The sequence below is a fragment of the Typopeltis vanoorti genome, chromosome 9, assembly GCF_054136105.1.
Source record: "Typopeltis vanoorti isolate ZY-2024b chromosome 9, IOZ_Tvanoo_1.0, whole genome shotgun sequence".
NCBI classification, from domain to species: domain Eukaryota; kingdom Metazoa; phylum Arthropoda; class Arachnida; order Uropygi; family Thelyphonidae; genus Typopeltis; species Typopeltis vanoorti.
Window position 1 is genome coordinate 7,551,998 of NC_143557.1, and position 25,105 is coordinate 7,577,102.

Sequence of the window (25,105 nt, forward strand, 5' to 3'; positions counted from 1 at the left end):
GATATCATATTTTGGGTTTAAGAGTTTAGGAATTAATTGATTTTTCTTCAAAATCCTTAAGAAATATATCAGCAAGAATTGGAGAGAGCGGACTGCCTATACCAATCCTGAGGTCTGTTTGTAAATCTTGTTTTCGAATTTGAAGTATCCTGAATTTACACAGTGAGAGAGTAAGGAAAAGAATTTCTTGGATAGTTTCTTCTGGAGAAGATGGAGGACTTCTTGAGTAGGTACATTCGTGAAGAGAGAAACTACAGTATATAGAAACTTGCCATTAATCTGATTTGTTGAGTTTGATGGCTTTGATTTTGAACACGAAATCAGCTGAATTTTTTATATGAGAAAAGGAATTTCCAGATAGGCATTTTAAGAGGATGCGAGATATTTAGATAGGTTGTAAGTAGGGGAGTTTATACTTTCAATGATTGGTCTGAATGGAGAGTTTAATTTATGGACCTTTGGGAGGCCATATGGATGTATGCAGGATCGTCCCACATCCCATCATAATTCTACCTTTTTAAAAAAAGTTGTAATAAATAATTCTTTCCATCCACTTTCATCGGCAGAAGAAAGTGTACTTGCTAAATTCCTAATTTTGTTATTGCTCCTACTTCCATACCTAAAGAACTATTCTTAACCAAGATAGAAAAAGCAGCATCCTTATTACCAAACCAAGAAGCAAACCTTCTTCGTATAGAAGCTATATTCACCATAAATCATGCAAGACTGCCATCTGACAACATTTCTCATTCTGAAAGATCAGCTATTAAAAACTTAAGAAATGATAATGACATCGTTATTCTCCCTGCAGACAATGGGAATGCTACTGTCATCTTAGACAAATGTGATTACCATAAAAAAATTTTGGAACTACTAAACACTACTACTCTGAACTAAATAGTGACCATACAAAAGTACTGCACAATAGCACCAATAATTTACCGAAAACCACCTCAGAGTTATCAAGAAACATCCGTCTTTCCCTCAGGTCGATTCATCCGCTAATCCCACGATTATATGGACTCCCAAAGATCCATTAATTAAACTCTCCACTCAGATCAATCGTTGAAGGTATAAATTCCCCTACTTACAACCTATCTAAATACCTCACATCCTTTATCTGGAAATTCCTATTCTCATATAAAAAATTCAAACAAAGACATCAAACTCAACAAATCAGATTTAATGGCAAGTTTGGATATAGTTTCTCTCTTAACGAATGTACCTATTCAAAAAGTCCTCCATATTCTCCAGAACAAACTATCCAAGAAATTATTTTCCTTACTCTCTCACTGTGTAAATTCAGGATACTTCAATTTCGAAAACAGGATTTACAAACAGACCTCAGGATTCGCTATGGGCAGTCCGCTTTCTCCGAATCTTGCTAATATATTTCTTAAGGATTTTGAAGAAAAAGCAATTAATTCCTAAACTCTTAAACCCAAAATATGATATCGTTATATAGACGATGTATTCCTCATCTGGGAACACGGTGTCAACGACCTCACTTTTTTTCTAGACCACCTCAACAAGTTTCGTGAGAAAATGAATTTTACCTACGAACTGGAATCAAACGACTGTCTCCCCTTTTTGGACTTAAAACTTACGAGATGCGCTGAAAATATCAAAATCTCCATTTTTAGAAAACCCACACACACATACAGATACCTTCATGGTTCTTCCCATCACTACCCTCCGCAAATTTTGATATTATTTCAACCCTGGCACATCGAGCCACATCTTTGCTAACAGATGAAACAAAAATTGAAAATGAACTCCATTTACTAAAAAGGACTTTTGTCAACAATGGTTTTTCTCTTAAAAAGATTGATAAATTTTTCTCTTTCCATCTCTCAACTGCCATTGAAGATTTTTCTCCCCGAAGAGCTTTTATATCGTTGCCATACATCAGCTCTCTCTCTCTCCCCCCAAAACTAACAAAAATTCTTAAGAAATTCAACATTAGAACTTGCTTCACTACGTTTCCAAAACGTCGCTCCATACTATGTAGACCTAAAGTGAAACATCTCCCTATTCAGTATCCAGGAGTCTGCAAGATTTTGTGTGAATGTGGCAAACTATATTACGGCCAGACAGCTAAATCCATCCTTTAACGTATGGAAGAACACCAAAGAGACATATCCTACAATAGGACCAGGGCCAGCGCTCTCTCTAGCCACGTTCTCTTCTCTATTAACTCAGATGAAGGCCGCCAACACCTCGTAGACTGGCTGCAAACTTCTAATATCCATGTGTGTTATGATGAACTAGAAAGACAGATTATCGAATCTAGAGAAATATCCCTGGATTCATCCCATATTAAAAACAGCCTTAGCTAAAATCTTTCTGATGCACACATTGCCACCGTCCATTAATAATATCCATTGTCTAAGAAATACTAGGAGTTTAGTATTTCTTAGCCTGGTATTATTTCTTAGCCTGGCTCCCACTGATGAGACCTCAATAAAAGTCGAAACTGGTCTGGGTAGTGGCCCCTTGCCTTTAATACATAGCATCATACATCTCCTCCAGGAGATGTGCTTTGCATTAAGGGTAAATATTAAGAATAGTGATCAGAGCTTTTCTACCTTTACCACGAGTTACCTTGGTCTTGCACTACATACAAGATCACCTAGACTTGCAACACTTGCAGGCGCAAACTTGACTTGTTTGTCTGTTTGCTTACTTGGGAAATGGAGTAAACCCAGGTTTAAAATTGCTTGGTATTTTTAACATTTATTATACCCAAGGTAAAATACTTTATATATATATATATATATATATATATTTTTTTTTTATATTTTTTATTTTTACACGAAATCAAACCAGGTTTTAAATATGTTACTGTTAGTCTTAAAAAAATAGAATTTCAAAAGACATACTATGTAAAGTTTATTTATTTATCTCACATTATACTGACGAAAGTATTTATTGACGCCATATATGATGTGTGACATGTGACTAACTTGCGGTGCGAAAATTGAGGAAAGGGAAGAGCGTTGTAAAAGTTGTGGTGTTTGTTGGATGCAATGATGGATATTTGGATTTGTAAATTTGGTTTTCTGACATGTAAGATAATTTCTTATTTGTTGAATTATTTAAAAAGTGTTTTTCTAATAAACTGCATTACTTTTGATGAAAGTAGAGTACTAGGTACAGTTGTAATCAGTAGCCAAACTGAGGTGGCACTAATCGCCCTCCTCTCCTCCTCAAGAAATATAATAATAATAATAATATTATAAATTTTCAGAATCAGGTAACGACGATTCTCTGTATTTATTTATATCTTTATCTGATGCAGCCTGGATAACTTGTATCCAGGCTGCATCAGATTCGAACTCCGTGCTAGGCTCAGAGTTCGAATTTTACAGTCGAATAAGTTCATTACCAGGTTGCAGTACTAGGTCCAGAATGGCATACCATACTTTAAAACCGTTTCTAGCCTATTGATACGTTATGCAAATATCTCACTTACTGGTAAGTATATAGAGAAAGTCTCCATATGAAGATAGAATGAGGGATTATTATTACAGCAACCTCAATGGAGTTGGCAGATTCATTGCAGGAGGCCCACTAAATAAACAAATTGAATATATCATTGAACATCGAAATCATTTACACTTAACTGCATTCACAACATACTTTGGCAGTGTGTTCCACTTACTAATTCCCATGTAAAAACAAAAAAAAATATACTCCTCACATTATTCTTCGCAATGTCTTTACACAACTTCCAGAGATGTTCTTCCTTAGCCCACTTCACTCTTTTTATAATCCTTTCTGTATTAATATGGTAAAATCCCCTCACCCAGGTAACCATTTCATGGTCACTCTTACCAACTGAAGGAAGATGACACTTCATTTATAATGAAAACCTGTGATGAGATGATCGAGTCCAAGATTCTCATGTTCCCGCTTTTCCATACTGCCTGAGGTTAGTTGTCCTTTAAAAACTCAAATTAATTTCCTTTACTTTGAGTTGCTATTCCATCTCCCAATTTCTGTTGCCATAATTAGAATCACCCATAATTGTCACCCTTTTCCTAATTGCTTGGCTGATTTGCTTATACAGTTCATGGTCACTATGCTCTGCATTACCCGGTCTGTAGCAACTAAGTATTTCATTCTCTTCAACTCTATCTTACACTGCACAGCCTCAAAATCACTGCCACTATTTTTTCCTTGCATCCCAATCTTGCATGGGTGTAACTCCTATCATCAACAGCACTCTATCTCCCTTTTTACCTTTTCTATCTTAACAAAAAACATCATACCCTTCTATCTCTATTCCTGTCAGGAATAGTGGCAGTGATTTTGAGGCTATGTGGTGTAAGATGGAGGTGAACAGAATGAAATACTTAGTTGGATGTTGCTACAGACCTGCAATGCAGAGGGTAGTGACCATGAACTGTATAAGCAAATAGAAAAGGGTGACAATTATAAGTGATTTTAATTATGGTAATAGAGATTGGGAGATGAAACAGCAATTCGAAGTAAAGAAAATTAATTTGAGTTTTTGAAGGACAATTAAGTTTCTATCTTATCTGTCTTCACAAAAAACGTCATATCCTTCCATCTCCATTCCTAACAGGAATGGAGATGAAAGGAAATGCAAGAAGTTAGCAAGTTTGAGCACTAGTAGTTGGAAGGGGATCAATCGTTCAATGCTGTTAGCATACTCTCCCTCGATGGGGCTTTGGACTCCCTGGAGGTGTCACATAATAATAATAATAGATGTCATTCTATCTAACCACGTCTGACTTATTTATTATTATTATTTCCCAAGACCTCATGAAGTCAAAGACTCATCCAGGAGGTCCTTTTATCACACACACATCTCATCATACTGTGTCTTAAACACACTCAAACTCCTTGCAGACACCACACCCTCAGGCAAGGCATTCCAATCATTCACAACTCTGCTCGAAAAAAACCTGCCTCTCACTCCTCTACTCACATCCTCTTTATACAGTTTCCAGGGATGACCTCTGGTTCTCCCCTGATCTCCCACTATTCTTTGTAGAACTTCTCCACCGTTGATCTTATAACAACCCCCTTACCAACTTGTAGGTCTCTATCATATCTCCCCTCTTCCTTCTCTCCACCAGATTCTGCAAATTACATCTTCTCAATCTTTCCTCATACTCAACATTCCAGAGGTCAGAAACTGCCTTAGTCAGTCGCCTTTGGACCCTTTCCAACATCTCTTCATCCTTCTGAAAACCCGGTGACCAAATCTGGACACAATAGTCCATGTGTGGCCTAATCAAAGCCTTATACAATGGAACAAGAATTTCCCTACTTCAATGTCCTCCGCATCATTCCCAGAAGTCTTTGTGTTGTCTTCACAATTTTGGCGATGTGTCCCCTAATGTCCCCTTCTGCATCCCATCTTTGTTTTCCAAATTTTAAAACCTTACATTTTGCAACATTGAACTCACATCCCCATTTGCTTGCCCAATCATTCAATTTATTCAAGTCTTCTTGCAAGGCCACAATATCTTCACTACTCTTTATGGTTCGTCCCAACTTTGCATCATCTGCAAACAACTGAATATCTCCATCCAAATCTTCGCCAATATCAATAATATACAAGTTAAATAGTAATGGCCCTAAAACAGACCCCTGAGGCACTCCACTAGTGACACTCCTTTTCCTGGATATCGCACCCCCATACACAACTTATTGATACCTATCAGATAGCCAGGCTCCAATCCAATGCACTAATCTAATATCCAACCCCATCTGTTTGACTGTCAACTTATCATGAGGTACTCTATCAAAAGCCTTTGCGAAATCCAAGTATATTACTGTGTATCCTTCTCTTCTGTCCAAGGAAACAGTCACTTTATTGTAATAAGTAAGTAGATTACTAAAACATGACCTCCCTTTAGCAAATCCATGCTGTCCATCAAAGATTATACCATTGTTGTCAACCCAACTTTGGATCCTAGTTCTCACAAGCTTCTCCAACAACTTAACCATAACACCTGACACAGAGATAGGCCTATAGTTTGATGCTTGAGTTCGATCACCTCCTTTATGAAGTGGCACAATCTTGCCTTCCATCCACTCTTTAGGAACTTGACCAAGTGCAAGACTCGTATTAAAAAAATATGTCAAGGCAGGTGTCAACTCTCTGGCACATTCATTCAGAATACGCGGTGATATATTATCAAGTCCCACAGTCTTATTTACATCTAGTTTACTCATTTCCCCAAACACCTCTTGCTCACTTACAGTCAGTCTCTCCTCCTCATCATCAACTGCTCTTAATCTCTCCATGAAGTCAACAATTTTCCAACAATTTTTGGATGAACGAACTTGAACAATGTAACAATCCTGTTTCCCTTGTTTCTGACACTTCTAGCATTTTTGTACAAGCATAACAGTTCATTTTTGGATCTATAACAAGTTTAACTGATAGCACTTATGAGGTGCAACTTCTCCATGCCTTCCTTGAGGCATTTCCCATCCCAGAACTTTCTTCAAAGCCAGCTATTCCTCCTGCATCCTAGCCCATCCCATTCTTTTCATGTCTTCTCACGCATTCAGTTCTTTGAGCGTTGACCTTTTTCATGCTGAGTTTCCCATCTACCTCGAGCCCTTCCCCCCAAATTTCCCTCTCTCTGCCATGCTTGTTCTCCCTTTCTCTATGCTCATGCTACTCACTTCTCCATTCATAAGCACCACTTTTGTGCTTCCACTTCTGTACTTGTTTAGATCTATTCTCTGCTCTTCTTTCCAGCAGCAATCTCTCCAGATTTCACACCAAATCCATTCAAATGCAGCCTTTCATTCTTATACCCTTCAAACTCATTCTATGCATTCACAAACTGCACTCCTTTCTCTTTACACATTTCCTCTAACATATCATTTATAATCCTTGTTCTCGTCCTGACCTCATCACTGGCATACCTGGGCAACAGACTATCTTTCCTATCACACTACTATTTTTTATTCTTTTCAATAACTATCTGGTATCCAGTCTTACATTTTCCTTGTTTTTAGTCAAGTCATTTGTTCCTACTAAACACCAACTCTTGCTTTCTCTCCTCATATCCATTGTCTTAATCACTCTACTCATATTACTCCCAGAAATTGAACATTGTTCCTTTTTTTTGTTCACCGCACTTCTAATAATCAAATCCCATACAATGCCACTTGCAAGTCTTTTGTTCTCTCTTTCATACCAACATTATTTATTTCAGTCTTCTTCACTCTTCCATACATAAATACAGTTCTCTTCATTTCACATCAGCTTTCAAATCTTGCATTATTTTTTATTTATTTATTTATTTATTTTTTGTCATTCACTCTTGCTATCTTACTGTCAGTTGCACATGCTTTTTCGCCATCTTATTTATGTGCGAAGTTTTGTCAAACGGTATACACATGGTCAGGAAGGATAAGTTGGGAATTTACTGGATTAATAGCTGCATAAAAGAAAATGCTGCATAATGTTGGAAAGAATATTAGAAAAAAGATGATTAGAACATGGTAAGGAGGGCATTATGTAACTGTTTTTGTGATAGTGGTTAGAGATTCTAGCTACTGTCCCACAAGAGGGGAATACTTAACTTGTGCCAGGATAATGCTAAGCTTAACAAAGGTTACCAGGAGAACTAAGATCCATTTTTTTTTTTTGCAGAAAAAAAGACAAAATTGTGTTTTGGAAGCATCGAATGTGACTAGGCTGTTATCATTCCACTGTAGGATAGTACAGAGATAAGCATTTAGGACACTGATTATAGATATTCCTTGAAGTCTTTCTGATGTTTTTCTGGCAGCAGGTTTCCCTTTTCTGCAGCTACTGATCTAGTCAATTCCTAACTTATCCTTCCTGACCATGTGTATACAGTTTAACAAACCTTCCCACAAAAATAAGATGCTGAAAAAGCATATGCAACTGATAGTAAGATAGTGAGAGTGAATGACAGCAAAGAGAGATCAGGAAACGTGATACAGTGTTCCAGGTAAAAATAAGGTATTTGTCATCTGTGTAGATGCCAGAAGAGAAGAATGATGTTACAAAGATCAACTTATCTTTATGTCATGTGTTACTGTCATCTCGGTGAGAGAGAAGCTGTAGCACAGATGAAAAGAAATCACTTCCAACAGCTTTTGCAAGGAATGAGAAGGCATGGCCATTGGTGTTGGTGGAGTTTTCTGCATTTACGCACTCAGACTTGGAGCCATGTTGATGATTGCTTTGCTGGTGTTGTTAGCATTGATGTAGGTGGTGAATGAAGCTGGAGTTTCTGTCTCAAGCCACCTATGATATGTTTTTTTTGAAAAATGTTTTTGCATGGATATTGAGCTGGAATTTTGAACAGACTGGGGGAATGATGGAATGTATAGTTTCTGAAACACGGGTCACCTGGAGAATGGAAATGGCAGTCTGACCATGAAAAAGAATAAGTCTCGGAAATCTTCCCATTTGGTGGTGTTATAGGGTCAAAGGATATGAAGTTTTGAATGACAGAAGGTTAGGGATTCCACTAAAGATGAAGTTTGTATGAGCTGAATTTCAGGTGGAGAGATCATCCCAAAGATAACTGGTTAGAAAAGATCTAGCTTCAGTGAATACAGAGGATTATTGAATATTTCGTTTGTTAGATGAACAGCTTGGTTTAGGTCACTACTTAGAGTAAATTTCTCAGCATCTTTTTTTTGTTTGGTGAACAGAATTGGGAAAGGAAGCCAATTGGAATCAAGGGCATTGAAGCCACGAAGGAAGATGGCTTTATTATTTGGGGGAGTGGTAGTTGGATTACAGAAAATCAAGCTTCAAGGATAAGAAGTTAAAGAGATCAGAATGATAGTCAAAATTTTGGGAGCATTAAAGACGGCAGAGAATGAAACATAATGAAACAATGAAATCTTAAGCTAAAGAAAGGTCAAAAAGAGAAGATTTAAGATTAGGCTTTCTCAAGCTGCAGAAAAGTATCCTCACTGAAGGAATCATACCATAACACTCTTGTGCAGGAAGGAATCATACTGAATGTAGTTTCAGCAGTATGATATGGCAGTAATTTTGGGGTTCAATCAAAATTCTGTAATCAAGCTGGTGTTTGCCACAAATGCTGAAGTGGATGTGGAGATTTTTTGTAAGGCTTTTTTTTTTTTTAGTTCATTAGATGTTTTGGGAGTTTGTTTTTTATTTTAATTGTAGTGACACTATATCTGTTTACTGTTATGGTATGTGTTTGAGTTGAAGAGAGAAAGAGCAGGGGAACACGCAGTAGAGGAGATACTTTTAGACGTGCAACCCATACAGAGAGTATCTTGTCTCCATTCTCTGAATAGAAACAAGATACTCTCTGTATCTTGACGTGACTGACATGACTTTGATAGTGTCCCTTGCATACCACAATTGTGACCTCTCTGCCAGCACAATTTCTAAGTGAAATTACACATCAGCTGATCAGGAAACCTCCTAATGCATTACCATCATGTTTCTGCCTGTGGAATTGCTCTTCTGCTGTATCCTTGAAGATGGAGGAGGTCCTGATCTCCACAGTATGTTTGGCATGATCTTGATAGGTATTACTCATGCTGCATGTTTGAAGATTGGGGAGGGAGAAAGAAACAGAAGCCAGAACACTTGCTCTAGGGACCAAACATAGCACCAGTCATTTTTGGCCCCCAATAAGCAAGGTGATGGTACTTCATGAAGGCAGTAAAGGTCATATACCACTTTGTAGGACTAGTTAGCATTTCCTCCAACTTGGAAGGTTGGAGGAAATGCTAACTAGACCTTCTCCTCTTCCTTTCCTATTCCTTTGTATTCCTTAGAGCATTCATTGTACTTCTGAAGATGACCCCACATCAAAACAGCTCATACACTGTAATTATGAAACATTTTATTTATTTGTCTGTTGCGAGGTTTTAAATTATTTTCCACATTATTTATCCTTTTCTGATGTTTTTAATCATTACTGATGCATTTTTAATCTTTATACTTTAATCCTTTACAGTTATCGTGTTTAATTCTTTTTTTTTGACTTATTCTTTTATGGTTGTTCAGTTTTCTTAAGCTTTTAAACAATTTATCCATAATAGTACATCTCAGTTAATGTATACATTTGAAGTTTATGAAGATGGAAACATGAAGTACTCCAGTTCCACCCCAAGGTATGTTTCAAAATGCATTATCTATTTCATAATAGTTTTAATCAATAATTCACAGGTCAAAGCCAGTGTATTCAAACACAGGATTGCTCCTTGGAAAAGTAAGCATGCTATTTTATATTGATTAGATCTTTTTACACAAACTTACTGTTTTGTAAGTTCCATTTTTGCCCATGCAATTATAATCGATTCTCTTAAGCGTTATAATATGACTTTATATTAATAATTACCATGGCTATATAACAAGTGGTAAAGGCATATGTCAGTATAGAGGTAATATCATGAGGTTAATATATGCAAAAAAAAAAAATAAATAACTTGTGAAATAACAAACCTGTTTTTCTCATGCCTGAGAAATAAAATTACAATAAAATATGTAAAATGAATAAGGGAGATAAAGAAGCAGATGCACATTGCCTCAGAAAATAGTAATACAAGAACTGACCACATTACAGACCTAACATAATAATATACCAGCTGGAAGAAAATTGATGGTAAGGAAACTGTTACTAAGAGAGTTCAATAGTTTGCCACAAAACAGATAATGGATGCAAACATTTTGTTACCAGTATTTCACCTATTGTTATTGAGGCATTTTCAAGATTAGAGTAATCACAAGATGAACACAGAGACATATAGTGTAGAATGGAAAAAGAGCACAAATTTCATGCTGTTATCCTCATGTCCTGACTATGCCTCTGGGTAGCTAATTGTTTTGATAGATGATGAATGTCTCTCAAATCTCTGGCAGTTTTGATTTTTAGCAGCCAAATTTTGTTAAATTAGGAGTGCACCTTAGATCATTCATATGCTAATTCCCAGAATAACCTTTTCCTTCTGAAGCAGCATCTTTTTAAGGAGTGTCCCACCACCATTGTACCGTGCAAAGAGGTGTTGAGCACTCCTTTATGCAGTAAAGGTGCTCAACATCCCTATATCAGTATTAACTCTTAATTAGTCATCGCATGGGACCTATTTGACCCCAAAAGTTATGGTGTTTCTTTAATTTCTCAATATTTCTCATGAAATGTTTTTATTTATTATAAAGTTGATTATGGTGAATAAAATGAAATCAACAAATCATTAATATTGATTTATTTTTGTATTAATTATTAACATTTTTATTCAGTCTTAATTTTCCATACAATTATTGCATCTTACTGAAGAATGACCATTGCAACAAAAGCTCAGACATTTTTCACACTTTTACCTTATTTTACGATCCTTCAATCTTGGACATATTACACAGTGGCCCCAGGAATATCCAGAAGTGCTTGGTTCTGGAAAAATATGTAAGTGTGCAGGCAGCAGTAAACTCAGCTACTAAAAATCGCAATAAAAAAAATCCGTTATTGGTTTTGTCAGAAATCAAATTTGAATGACAGCTGGGATCAAATAAACCCCATGCGACTAATTAAAGGTTAAAATACTTGCTTCTTTTACCCATTGTATTAGGAGTTTAGTACTGTAATGGAATCTTAAAGGGACCTACAGTTCTTTCATAGTATATGTATACCCATGAGGTATACATATACTATGTATACCTCATGGGTATACATAGTATATGTATACCCATGAGGATGCAGGAATTGATGATGATAGCAACAATAAAATAAAAACGATGTCATCCTTTTGTGACAATGGCCCTACAAAGAAAACTTTTTAAGAATCTTTGTGTATGTTGGTTGTGATTAGTTTTGGCATTTAATTTTTTCCTAATTATAGAAGGTCAGTTAAAATACATTTAATTTATGCTTTGCAGAGTTTGACATTTGACAGAGTTTGGTTGCAAAAACCTGGATTTGAATCTAGCCAAGAAAATGAAGAATGTTTTTAGTCATTTTCAGCTAAAACTCACTTAGCCAGTTTGTTTCAGATTGGGTAGTTAGATAAAATTCAGTTATCTTCCTTCCATTCTTCGACAAAATAAACCAACTGGCAACCATACACATCAGTCAGATCTAACTCATCTTGTGCCTTTTTTGTTATGTGAATCTCACTCATGAAAGGCTACATATCTACTATACATTATCTGAAAATCCTGCTCTTGAGCCCAAACGTGGAACATTTTCAAACTATTTCAGGCTTCCAATGAAGTAGGATAATTGTTTATTGCCAGGTGATGAAATTCATCTATTGTTTGATGAACTTGACAAACATTCATGCCAGCAGTGGAATTTTGAATCCATGATTAATTGTTTGTTAGAGAGCAGAAATGCCATTCACTCACTCAGCCAGGACCATACTGTTTTGATATTAATTCCAGATAATTCTAAGGAATGTTTTTTTAAGAAAGTATGAGTTTTAAAATAAAAATGATCGTTGAGTTTATTTACTTCTTTATATTCTGTTCCTTATAGTTAAGAGGATTGGATTGAGAGAGGCAGGTATCATCTCAGCAAGAACTAAAATAGTAATAGATAACAAGATCTTAGAACAGGTGAATTCATTTAACTACCTAGGATGTATGATCACATATGAAAAAGATATAAACGTAAAAATTGCAAAATGTTTAAAAATAACAGGTGTAATTAACTCTATATTTAAACCAAACCTAGATCAAAAACAAACCAGACTAAAAGTATACAATACATTGTCCTACCAGTGTTAATGTATGGAAGCAAAATCTGGACAATAAAACAAAAAGACAAAGATTAACAACAGCAGAAATGAAGTTTATGAGAAAAACTGCAAAGTATACCCTATTTGATCACAAAAGAAATGAAGAAATTATGAAAGAATTAAACCGAGAACCATGATATCAAAATTGGAGATGTTAATGTCAGCTCTTTGCTTTATGCGGATGATGTTATACTTGTAAATAAATCTGCTACAAGTCTGCAAGATTCTCTGACTAACTTGAATAGCTGTTGTAATAGATATGGTATGAAGGTCAGCAATAAAAAGACAAAGACAATGAAAATAGGCAGAATCATTGAAAATGTCAACTGTGTTGTGAATGGAGAACATGTGGAACAAGTAAAACATTTCAGCTACTTAGGCACAATTTTTACTGAAGATGGTAAACTAAATATAGAAATAGACAACAGAATCAGCAAAGCTGGTATTGTGGGAAGTCAATTGAATAAATTCATATGGAATAAGAAAGAAATTAGTCGGAACACTAAATTAGTTGTATACAAGACTGTGTTCAAACCAATTTTAACTTATGGATCTGAGAGCTGGGTCAGAAGTAAAACACTTGACCAAAGACTAGAGACCGCAGATATGAGAGTCCTGAGAAAGATTAGAGGCGTGAACAGATGGCATCAATGGCAATATCATATTAAAAATGAGGATATTAGGAAAGAACTTGACATTGTCAGCATCCAGGAATGCATTAGCAGAGCTAATCTCAGATGGTATGGTCACTTAAATAGAATGGGAGAGGAAAGATTAGCAAAACAAGTGTTCTCTGCCAGGTTGGCAGGAAAACGACCCAGAGGAAGACCAAGATATAGGTGGATTGATACGGTACAAAGTGCCTTAGACGATAGAAATATAAGATCTGATAATGTTGGAGTCTTGACAAGTAACAGACTGATTTGGAGGAAAATTGTAGATAGGAAGTTAGTAATGATGTAATTTTTTCATGTAGTACTGTCATATCCTGTACACCCCTTGAGGGTACATGGCAGGAATTTGATGATGATGATGATGATTAAACCGAGAACCAGTAATAGAAAAAATTAAAAAATATAAACATAAATGGATGGAACATGTTCAAAGAATGAAAACAGAAAGATTACCAAAACAAGCCTTAAAGTGCAAGCCATTAGGAAAAAAGAAAACCAGGATGTCCTCTTAAACGATTCAACAATGACTTCTAAGGCCGGAACAGGCCATGCTAGGCCTAAATCCTTGATATGCATGATGATGATGATGATGAAGTATCATCTCAGTAACTTGATTTTAGACAGCTGGATAAAGGATTCTGAAAATGAACTTCAAGTACCAAGTGCTAGGTTTTCAAGATATTTCAAGTATTATTATTATTACATGACACCTCCAGGGAGTCAAAAGACTCATCGAGGGAAGGCACCTGCTCTACATCTGTCTCCACCACTCAATCTACGAATTACATCGAACTGCAACTACACCAACACCATTTACTGCCCTCCACTACCACTAATATTTTCACAGATAATCACAAACAGCCATGCCCATGGTGGGATTCAAACCCACAGCCTTTTGACTGGAGAGCGGATACGCTAACCACTAGGCCAACCAGGCCAACAAGTATCCTACTTTTCATCTTTTAAGTTAGGCAAAACACTGAAAAAGTACTTATATAGATGTGGGTTTTCAAAAGCATTTAATCCTGAATTGCTGACATGGTTTGAGGGTCAGAAATCACTAACTACATGTAAACACGACTTTGTTTTATTTATTTAAAAATTGTGTGTTAATTTTTGCTAGAAAATTCTGTAGTTATAACTGCACTTTTATTGTAGCTGTGTACAATGAAGTTTTAATGTTATTTTTACATTTATTCCTTAAATGAGTGCTTCAGTATAAGAAGTATAGCAAACTTTTACATTAAGCTCAGTTTTATGTGAAGCAGTGGCCTTCTGTCGTTGAACAAAATCCTTCTTAGCAGACTAAGCTTTAGGACCTCTATCTTTATTTTAAAATTGTTAATATAATATGAACAGTTAAAGTGGAACTTACATTTTCTTAAAAAAAAAAAAACATTAATTAGAATGTAAGGCTAATAATATTTAAATAATGATAGTAATTAATGAATAATTTGCTTTATAATATGATTTTCATTTGATGAATGTTTTTTCTGTTCTAGAATAATGAAATCTTAACCACTGTATACTATTTTCAGTACTGCTGTCGTTCACAACTGGTACAGAAGAAATTATTGTTGTCCAGTCTTCACCAGCAATAAAATTTATATCAAACGAGCCAGTTCATTCCTCTGAGATTGGGAGCATATATTCCAACATTTTTGGATTTAGTTTAGTAGAGGTATTTATTTTTTACTGTATAGTACATTTTTTACTCAGTTTTACATTATAAAAGTAATTTAACATAAGCTGTAATTATTGGTTGGGTATATGCACTGATTTATTATGGTAGGTCCTTTAACCCACAAAGATCATCATAATTCTTTGAATTCGTTTGCTACCATGAGGATAACACATGACACATAGCTTAGCTTTCTTACGTTTTTCTCTCAGAATAACTGCTGACTGACTTGCCAGGAACTAGACCTCATGCCCTTCCTTATAACTCTTGTTCAGTTTTCTCTGAATACCCCTCCATTCTCTCCAAGCTCTCATGTATTATTATTGTTATTATACAGGCATCTCCATGGAGTCAGAAGACTCATGGGAGACCCACACTAACCTTTATACACACAATACCTATCATATATTTCCTTAAACTCATTCACTGTCACAGCATTCATAACACTAATTCTTGCAATCAGTTTCACTTACACACCACTCTCCAAGTAAAAAATCTAGTCCCACACATTTACTAACCATACTCTTACATAACTTCCAGGAGTGACCTCTAGTTCTCTCTTTATTTGTCATGTATTAAATAATTTTCTTTGTGTTGATCTTATAGAACTCCTTTAATAACTTATAACTTATAAGTTTATATTATGTCCACTCTTTTCTGCCTATCAACTAAACCTTGCAGCCCATACACTCTCAATCTATCTTCAATTCAAGAGATCTGTCGCCAGCTTAGTCAATTGTCTCTGAATCCTTTCCACAACTTCATGATCCCCAAGAAACCACATCTTGACTACTGTCAAGATGCGGCTGAATCATAGCCTTATAAAGAGAGATAATAACCTCCCGATCTTTACTTGTCAATATATTCCTCAGCATCCAAGTAATCCTTCAAGCTGTTTTACCAACTTTTGTAATATACCTTCTGAACAACTTTCTACCCACCATTATCCCCATGTCCTTAGCCTCATCAATTTCTTACAATCCAGTACCATCAAAGTGATACACAGTATCTAACTTTTTCAATCTCCAAAGTGCATAACTTTACATTTTAGCAACATTACATTGACAATCATTATCCTTCAACCACAATGCCAATTTATTTAAATCATCCTACAGGATATCTGCATTAGGGTGACTAGGCATCCCAATTTTAATGGGATTGTTCCCTTTTTTTAGACTCTAGTCCTGTTGTCTCTACAACCTTAACAGGATGTTAATTGTCCCTTTTTATTAACTTGAGTCCCAATTTGTCCCTTTTTTGAATTCGTGGCATGACTTCATTCTTGTATGTTCGAATATGGAAAGGATAATGTCTCTGCTGGTGACATGTGATAGCTTGAGATCGAAAACATGCATGCTATGATGATCATCAATTATTATGAACGCATAATCTGCAATAGGAAGAAAATGCTGCAACCAGTAGCAGCACTGCCGCATCCATCCAGGTGGTAACAAGGTTACTTTGTCTATCATACCAATGTTTTGTGCTTCTTATGCAGGTCTGTTAGTAATTGTGAAAGTTAAAGCGAGTATATATTGTGATTGGTGATATTTCATCCAGATTTTATCATGCCAAAAGAGAAGTGTAGTTCCACTCAGGATTTAAAAGAAGAATATCCCTTCTTGAAAGATGATGAAACAACAAACAAGTTGCAATGTACTGTGTGTCGTTTGGTTTTTTCAATTGAACATGGAGGCCGTTCTGATATAAAACAGCATTTGACGAAGCAAAAACATAAATTGGCAGCCACTGCTTGCAGTTCAAGTCAAGATGTTACATCATTTTTCGCAAAAAATTCAAAAGTGAAATTAATCGACAAAAGTACATCTTGCACCTCAAGAAGGTTTGTTTGCATTTCATGCAGCAAAACATAACCTTTCTTTGAGATCAATGGACTGCACCTCTGCAGTAGTAATAAATTTATTTCAAAAGAAATTTACATGCTGGCAAACAAAGTGCCAATCAATTTTAGTGAATGTTCTGGCACCTTACACAATGCGAAAAATAGCAATTGAATTGAAACAAGCCAAATATGTGTCAGTTATGGTAGACACATCAAACCACAAAGATTAAAGATTTGAAGTTGGTGCCTGTCCTTGTTAGGTACTTCATCCTGAATAAAGGTATTCAGGTTAAAGTGATAGATTTTCAGAACATAACAGGAGAAACAGCAGAACTGCTTGCAAATCATATATTGGATATTTTGCAGAAACAGCAGCTGACTGAGAAAATTATTACATTTTTTTGCAGATTACTGCAACACCAATTTTGGTGGATACAAACGAGGTGGTTCCAACAATGTATTTTGAAGACTCAACAAAGGGTTTAAAAATGAACATTCATGCTATTGTCTGTGCTGCTCATGTTGTTCATAATGGTGTACAGACAAGTACTGCAATTTGCCTATTGATATCGAAACAATTGTAAATAAAATATTCAGTATTTACACCTTGAGAGTAGAGGAATTGAAGAATTTCTGTGCATTTACAGAAATTGAATACAAGCATATTCTAGGTAGTGTACAAACAAGATGGTTATCATTACTACCAGCTGCGAATAGGATTATTGACATGCTTGATGGACTCAGATCTTACCTTTTATCACAAGATAAATGCCCTGCATTGTTGAAATCATTTTTTAGTAACCAACAATCAATACTTTGTATTGATTTCATGCAAAGCCAGCTGAAAATATTCTCAGCAACAGTAACGAAAATAGAAAGGCAAAATATTTTGGCAACTGAAGTGGTAGAAGAATTGCAATTACTCAGACAGAAAATTACAAATAGGAAAGCTGAGAACATTTAAACATTTAAAATGTCATCAATTATTTCAGAGTTCAAAGATGAGGGTGTCTTTGATGAAAAATAATTTTTAGACGCTACAAATTTATTTTATGATACTTTCCTTGAATATGGACTTATGGCAAATGGACTTATTTACAGCCATATGAAATCATTTCACTGGATTAAGTTGCAAACTCCACTAACTTGGGCTGAAGTCTCAAGCAGTGAAAGCAATCAGTGATGTTGACAGTAAAATATTCAATATTGTTGATGAATTATTTGATGAAGTCAGCTATATAAATAATGTTGTGAACTCCAAGATGGAAGAATGGAAGGACACAAACACTGAAGTGGACAAAAAGTGGTATGACGTGTTTAAGGTGCTCCAAGAAAAAAACATCCACTACAAAAACATACTGCCAGTTGTTGCATTTGTTATGGCAATCCCAGGAACAAATGCAGCTATAGAGAATTTTTTCTCTCATGAGTTCTTTGTGGTCTGATGAAAAGAACTGCTTCAACATCAAGACTGTGAAAGCAATAATTGTGATCGACACACTTTAACATTTCGTGTATTGACTTTTATGAGTACATCTGGAAAGAACCAACACTTGGAAGAAATAATGTCTTCATATAAATACAATAATAATGATAATGCTGATACTCCATAATTATAATGCACACTTCAGTGTACTGTACTTCCCGTGTACTGTAATTATAATTATATGTTATTCCATTTTTATGTAGAGAGCATAACAGAAGTGTCCCGTTTTTGTCCCTTTTTTTTAATTGCTGAAACATTTAAAATGTTTCAGCAATAAAAAATTTCCTTTTTTTTTTTTTAAATCTGGTCACCATAATCTACATCACCTTTATAAACTATTGCTGTCCCCAGTTTTACATCATCAGCAAACAACGGAATATTCCCACCCCCTTTAAATCTTTCCATATGTCATTGATATACAAATTAAAGAGTGGTAGCCCTAGTACAGAACCCTGATGTACTCCACTTGTTGCCCTCATTCTGCTAGATTCTACTCCACCATATACTACTCTTTGGTGTCTACATGTCAGCTGCCTGCTATTTATGCTACCAGCTTTTATCCGTTCTTATTTGCTTTAACTTTTGTAAGAGTTTTACATGCAGTATTCTGTCAAATGCCTTTTCAAAGTCTAGCAGTATCATGGTGTAGTCATTTCCCGTATCTCATTCTGCTGTCACTCTATTATCAAATGTTAGTAATTTACCAAGGGCAGGACCTACCTTTTACAAAGCCATACTTTCCACATCAGAGTATTGGATTCCTATCTACCCACTGCTGGGTTTTACTTTTAACATGTTCAGGTCAGGGCAATCGTAGCTCGCTCTCCGTAAACCCAACCATCTGTCGAAGTGAGCAAATTTACTGTTCCATCGAGAAGATAAACGTGCAACTTGACCTTCCCGACTTGAATGTGTTAACCAATATTTTTCTAATAATTGATCCACCGCTCTTGAAATATTAATTGGTTTGTAAGTTTCTACTTCTGTCTTGGAGTCACCTTCGTGTAATGGAACTATTCTACCCTCTTTCCACTATTATTATTTTATTTTTTTATTTCTATTTTAAGTCTCCTACCATGCTATGATAGAAAATTGTAAATCTTCTACCACACTATGACAGAGGTGAACTGAGGAGAGGTGAAATCCTACATCATTTCTTCTGCAGATTGTGCAGAAGGAATGATGTAGGATTTGTGGATCTGTGTTTGATGGAAAGAAGGATTTGTACAATGCAGATGAACTTCGTGGAAATTCACGGAAACTTAAGGAGGGAGGATTTTTTGGCATAAGTTAGTGCAACCTTGCCAAAAGTTATAGGCATTAGTGAGACATGAGTAACAGCAGATGATGTAGTTACAGGGATAGAATGTGAAGGGTTTAGTATTTTCAGGGAAGATAGAGAAGATAGGATGAGGGGATGAGTACTGCTGATGATAGCAGATAAATTGCAACCAAAAGGAATAGGAGACAGGTTGGAGGGTGGCTGTTCATTTGAAGCAATCGGTGTGGGATTAAGCCCAATAAGACAAAATATACAGTTGGTTGTTGCTATAGGCCAGGGAGGTCCACAGATGATCTGGAAGACATGCATCGCCAAATTAGTACAATGAGTACAGGTCGAGTGATTATTATGGGAGACTTCAACTATCAAGTTAGATTGGTAGTAAGAAAGATCATATGGCAGAAAGGAAATAGAATTTATACACCTGCTAAGGGATAATTACTTAAGGCAGCATGTGATGGAGGGGACTAGGGATGGGAGAGTATTGGACCTAGTCATAGGATCAGAAGAGCTATCCATAACCAAGGTGACAACATTGCCTCCAATTGGTGAAACTGACCATGCAGTCTTGACTAGGGTTTTACAATCTCCCATGCAGTCTTGACTAGGGAGATTGTAAAACATGAGGAATATTCTATCAAGAAGGTATTTATGGAACTAAAAGGTAGGTGATTATGACATGCTTAGGAAAAAGCTTAAATCTGTACCATGGCGTAAAACACTGCAGGGTAAGCATGTTAATGCATGGGATATAGTTAAGGGTCTTCTAGAGGAAGCAGTATTAAATTGTTTACCTAGGATAAGGAGGGTTAATCAGTTTGGAGTTAGATGGATGAGTAATAATATTAAGCAACAGCTTAGAAGAAGAAAATGCTGTAGAGGATATATAAACAGAAAGCTGAACTTGTACTGTTCATGACCAAACTCGTGAACAGTACAACGCTCAGACAAGAAAGGTGACCAGCATGGCATGGAAGGCAAAATCAGATTATGAGAAGAATTTATCCAAGCAGGCCAAAGGAAATCCCAAAGAGTTCTTTCTTTATGTGGCAAGTAAGAGAAGAATAACTGTGGAAGATTAACCTTAATGACTGATGATGGTCAGGAGGAAACAGAAGCAGATAAAATAGTTGAGTTACTGGGTGACCACTTTGCAAGCATATATCTTCCTAGTGAGGTTACTGCTTTAACCCATGTGACAAACACAAATATGGGAACAGAGGTGGATGAATTGGAGGTTCTTAGGATATTGAAGAATATCAATGTAATTACAGCTGTGGGATTAGATGGGATTACAAGGGAACATTTAATTTAAGTCTCGGCTCTGGTAGGGTTCCAAAGGAGTAGAAAGAGAGCCAAATAATTCCTCTGCATAAGGGAGGTTCTAAGACTACAGTAGCAAATTATAGACCAATCAGTATCTCATGCTGGCAGTAAAAATACTAGAAAAAATTGGTAAAAAAGATTTCAAGAATGCATAGATAAAAATGATACTGTATGAAGGTCAACATGGCTTTGTGAAAGGTTGGTCATGCCTTAGTAATTTACTAACTTTTTATAATAGAGTAACAGCTGAGTTGGATAAAGGAAATGGTTACACAATGATTTTGCTGGATTTTGCAAAGCATTTGACAGAATATCACATTGAACACTCTTATGCAAATTAGAACCAATGGAATGGATATGACACTGGTTAAGTGGATAAGATGGTGGCTGCTGGACGGATATCAAAAAGTTGTATATGTAGGAGCAGAATTGAAGCGAAAACAGGTGACTAGTGGTGTGCCACCAGGTTCAGTGCTGGGACCATTACTGTTTAATTTGTACATTAATGATATAGGAAATGACCTGATAGAAATATTCAGTTGTTTGCTAATGATGTGAAATTAGGTAGAGTAATAGTTAATCAAAGCAATGTGGAGATATTTAAATAGGCTGTCAGTATGGGAAAAAGTTAATGAGTGTCAGTTTAATGTCGAGAAATGTAAAGTTATGCATTATGGGATAAATAGATTACAAGCTGTGCTTCAGATCGATTGGTTCAGGAAATAGATTAAGCTAGAGATTTAGCACTCTTGTAGACAGAGAGTTAAAGTTTAGAGGACATATTGCTGAGGTTGCTAAGGTAGCCTGTAAGATTATTTGGCTATTGAAGAACACATTAACGAATAGAGATAAGGAAGTTGTTATACCTCTATATAATACCTTGATACTCCCATATCTGCATTACTGTGCTCAAGTCTAGTCCCCTTGGTTTCTTGGGGATGAGGAAGCAGTGGAGAGGATTCAGAGGCAGGTGACCAAAATGGTGAGTGGCTTGCGAATTGTTCCCTATGAGGATAGATTGAATGTGTGTGGATTGCAGAAATTGTTTGATAGGAGAAAAAGAGGGGATATGATAGAAACATTTAAGTTGCTTGAAGGATTTTATAGGATAGATGCAGGGGTAATTTTTCAGCACTTGGCTAGAGGAACCAGAACAAGGGGTCATCCCTGGAAATTGACTAAAGGTGTGGTCAGTATGGCTGTGAGACTAGATTTTTTGCTTGGAGAGTGGTGAATGAGTGAAAGAGTTCCCAGAGTCAGCTGTGAGTGATTTTTTCTGTTAAATGGCTCAAGGAGAGGTATGATAGATTGGGTCTCCCACGATGGGTCTTTGGACTCCATGGAGGTGCCCGTATAATAATAATAATTTTATCTATTTTATATATTTTTTTGTATTTTTTACATAGTTCAAAAACCCTGTTCTAGAGGCTAAACATGGAACTTTTTTCAAGTCACTTCAGCCTTCCAATAAGCAGTGTGGTGGTAGAATATTATGAACGATATACAGATCATTGGTCGAATGTGCGAAGTCGGTAGTAGTTATGGCTCTAATTATTCTGTTTTGTATTATTAATGGAAGCAGATTGTTATAATAGTAATACTTGAATTTTATTATTGTAACATTATACTAAACTGTTAAACTAACTACTTGGCTGATTGTTTTTGTGTACACCCTTGAGCGTACATGTCAGGAAATGGATGATGTGTTTGTGTTATAATACATTTAAAAAAAAAAAGAGAGAGAGAGAGAGAGAGAGAGAGATGAATTTCAAATTTTTAATTTCAGTTTCAGCAGAATTAAAGTTAGGCACCCTTAACATTAGAAACTGGAAAAAGAGGTGGAGCTGGTAGTGGAATTACAGAAATACCATTAATATAACTTGTTGCTGAGATGAAGACCAAAATATATGAGATGTTTCTAAATAATGTTTATAAAATGTTATATTTGCTGCAGTAATGAAGAAGAAACAGAATGAGTAACTATAGTATTCACTACCAAGAAAGAAAACTTCTCAAATGACAGACATTTCAAAATAATAATCTCATTCTCGTGGAAAGGCTTAGACGTTGGTTATGCATTTTCACTATATAATTTAAGGAAATTACAACGTACTAGGATATACATCAAAATTAAATTTTAATATATTTCTATATTTCGGCAACGTCACGTTGCCATTTTCAAGAACTTAAGTACAAGACGTGCACGCAGGCACAACAAACAGTAAGTGAGGAAGAAGTAGGAAGCTCATTATTTCTCCTAAAGTCCTGATGGTGCCCTCTAGCGGGCAATGTTGGTATTCTTGGGCGATTGGGCTGAAGGTCTTCTGATGTAGGTTTCCCAAATTTGAGGAAGTCTCATGCAGCCGTAGCATACTACACCGTAGCAAATACAGATATGAAAGGCTTTTCATGGAATCAGCTTCAGCCCTAACAAACGATCCAAACCTCAACAAATTTGGCTGCATGAGACTTCCTCATGCAGCCAAATGTTTAAATGTTTCTATCATATCCCCTCTTCTCCGCCTATCAACCAACCTCTGCAATCCACAAGCTCTCAATTTATCAATGTAGGGAGCATTTTTTTACATCACTCACCAACTTGGTCACCTTCTCTAAACCCTCTCCACAGCCTCCTCATCTCCAAGGAATCCAGGTGACCAGACCTGAGCACAGTAATCCAAATATGGAAGTATCAACACTTTATAAAGGGGAATAATAACCTCTTTATCTCTGGATGTCAGTGTGTTCCTCAACAACCAAGTAATCCTATGTGCAATCTTGGACACCTTAGCAATGTGTCTTCTGAACTTCATTTCACTATCTACCAACACTCCTAAGTCCTTAGCCTCATCAATCTCTTGGAGTACTGTTCCATCAATGTAGTACACAGTTGGTAATCTTTTAATCCCAAAATGCATGACTTTACACTTTTCCACATTGAACTGACATCCATTATCTTTTGCCCATTCTACCAGCTTATTTAAATCATCCTGCAAACTTTTAACATCAGCTTGATTTTTTATTGCGCTACCCAACTTTGCATCATCAGCAAACAACTGAATATCTCTCTGTAACTGAATATCTCCCTATATTAACATAAGCATTCACACTAACCACACAGAAGTATGGCTTTTAATTTAACAAAGTTTAGTTAAAATTACACATTAAGCACAATTAAATATTTAATTGACTAAGGTTTATTATAGTACAGATACTTCTCTGTATAATGAACTGTATAATGAACTATTCCCAGCATGATATATTACAATGGTATATTCAAAAAGTAAGCAAGAGTTTGAAGGTACATAGAGAATGAAATCTTTTGTCTGCAGTTGCGAGACAGAACAGACATTTGGAAAATGATACTACTAGGATCTGAATTAGGGGAGTGTGAGTATAAATATTTTAAGAAAATTATGTATATAATATTAAGAAATTTCTTGATAATTTCCCAGAGTTTTGACATAGAGAGTCTATCATTAAGGTTGAGGTTAGGATAATGTTGATGGACTTTGAGATTTATTTTAAGACATTCATATTTATGGTAACATCTGTGTAATAATTTAGGAGGATCGTGGCTAGTATTGGTGATTCCATTTTCAGCTAGACCAGTTTGTGACATTTTTGAAGATTATTAGGAATTATGTTTGGAGAGGTGTTTGGAATCAGATCAGCCTCTTTGTCTGAAATAGAATAACTTGCAGCTGCATGGGACTGAATATACTCCAGATAGCAGTAAAGGATGAATGTTATCTTTCAGAGATGGCAACATAGAGCCGATGGAATTACTAGGCTTGAATGTGGTAGGGATGTTGAACTTTTTTTAGATATGAGAAATACATTCTGGAGTATTTTAATGTAACGGATGGAGATTCTGTGTGAGCCATCTCTTCCAATGGGGATTGGAGAAAAATGTTAGATAAAGTTGTTCTAAAGTTATATCTGTCAAGAATAGCAGTTTCTTTGATTGTAGAAATATTTTCTCAAATAGTTTGGATGAGAAACAAACATATTTTGTTCTAATATAATAAAAATATAACTTATGTGAATTCCAATA

General features: G+C 35.8%; 1 protein-coding gene across 1 annotated transcript in view; it reads left to right on the forward strand.

The window, feature by feature from the left end:
- Positions 1 to 2,935: 2,935 nt before the first annotated feature.
- ATP6AP2 (ATPase H(+)-transporting accessory protein 2) overlaps positions 2,936 to 25,105 on the forward strand; it is a 188,601-nt gene continuing 166,431 nt past the window's right edge. The window contains exons 1-2 of the mRNA XM_090397902.1: positions 2,936 to 3,069; positions 14,969 to 15,111. Of these exons, the coding sequence (XP_090254028.1) occupies positions 3,030 to 3,069; positions 14,969 to 15,111 (183 nt within the window). The 5' untranslated portion in view covers positions 2,936 to 3,029. The remainder of the gene's footprint in view (positions 3,070 to 14,968; positions 15,112 to 25,105) is intronic.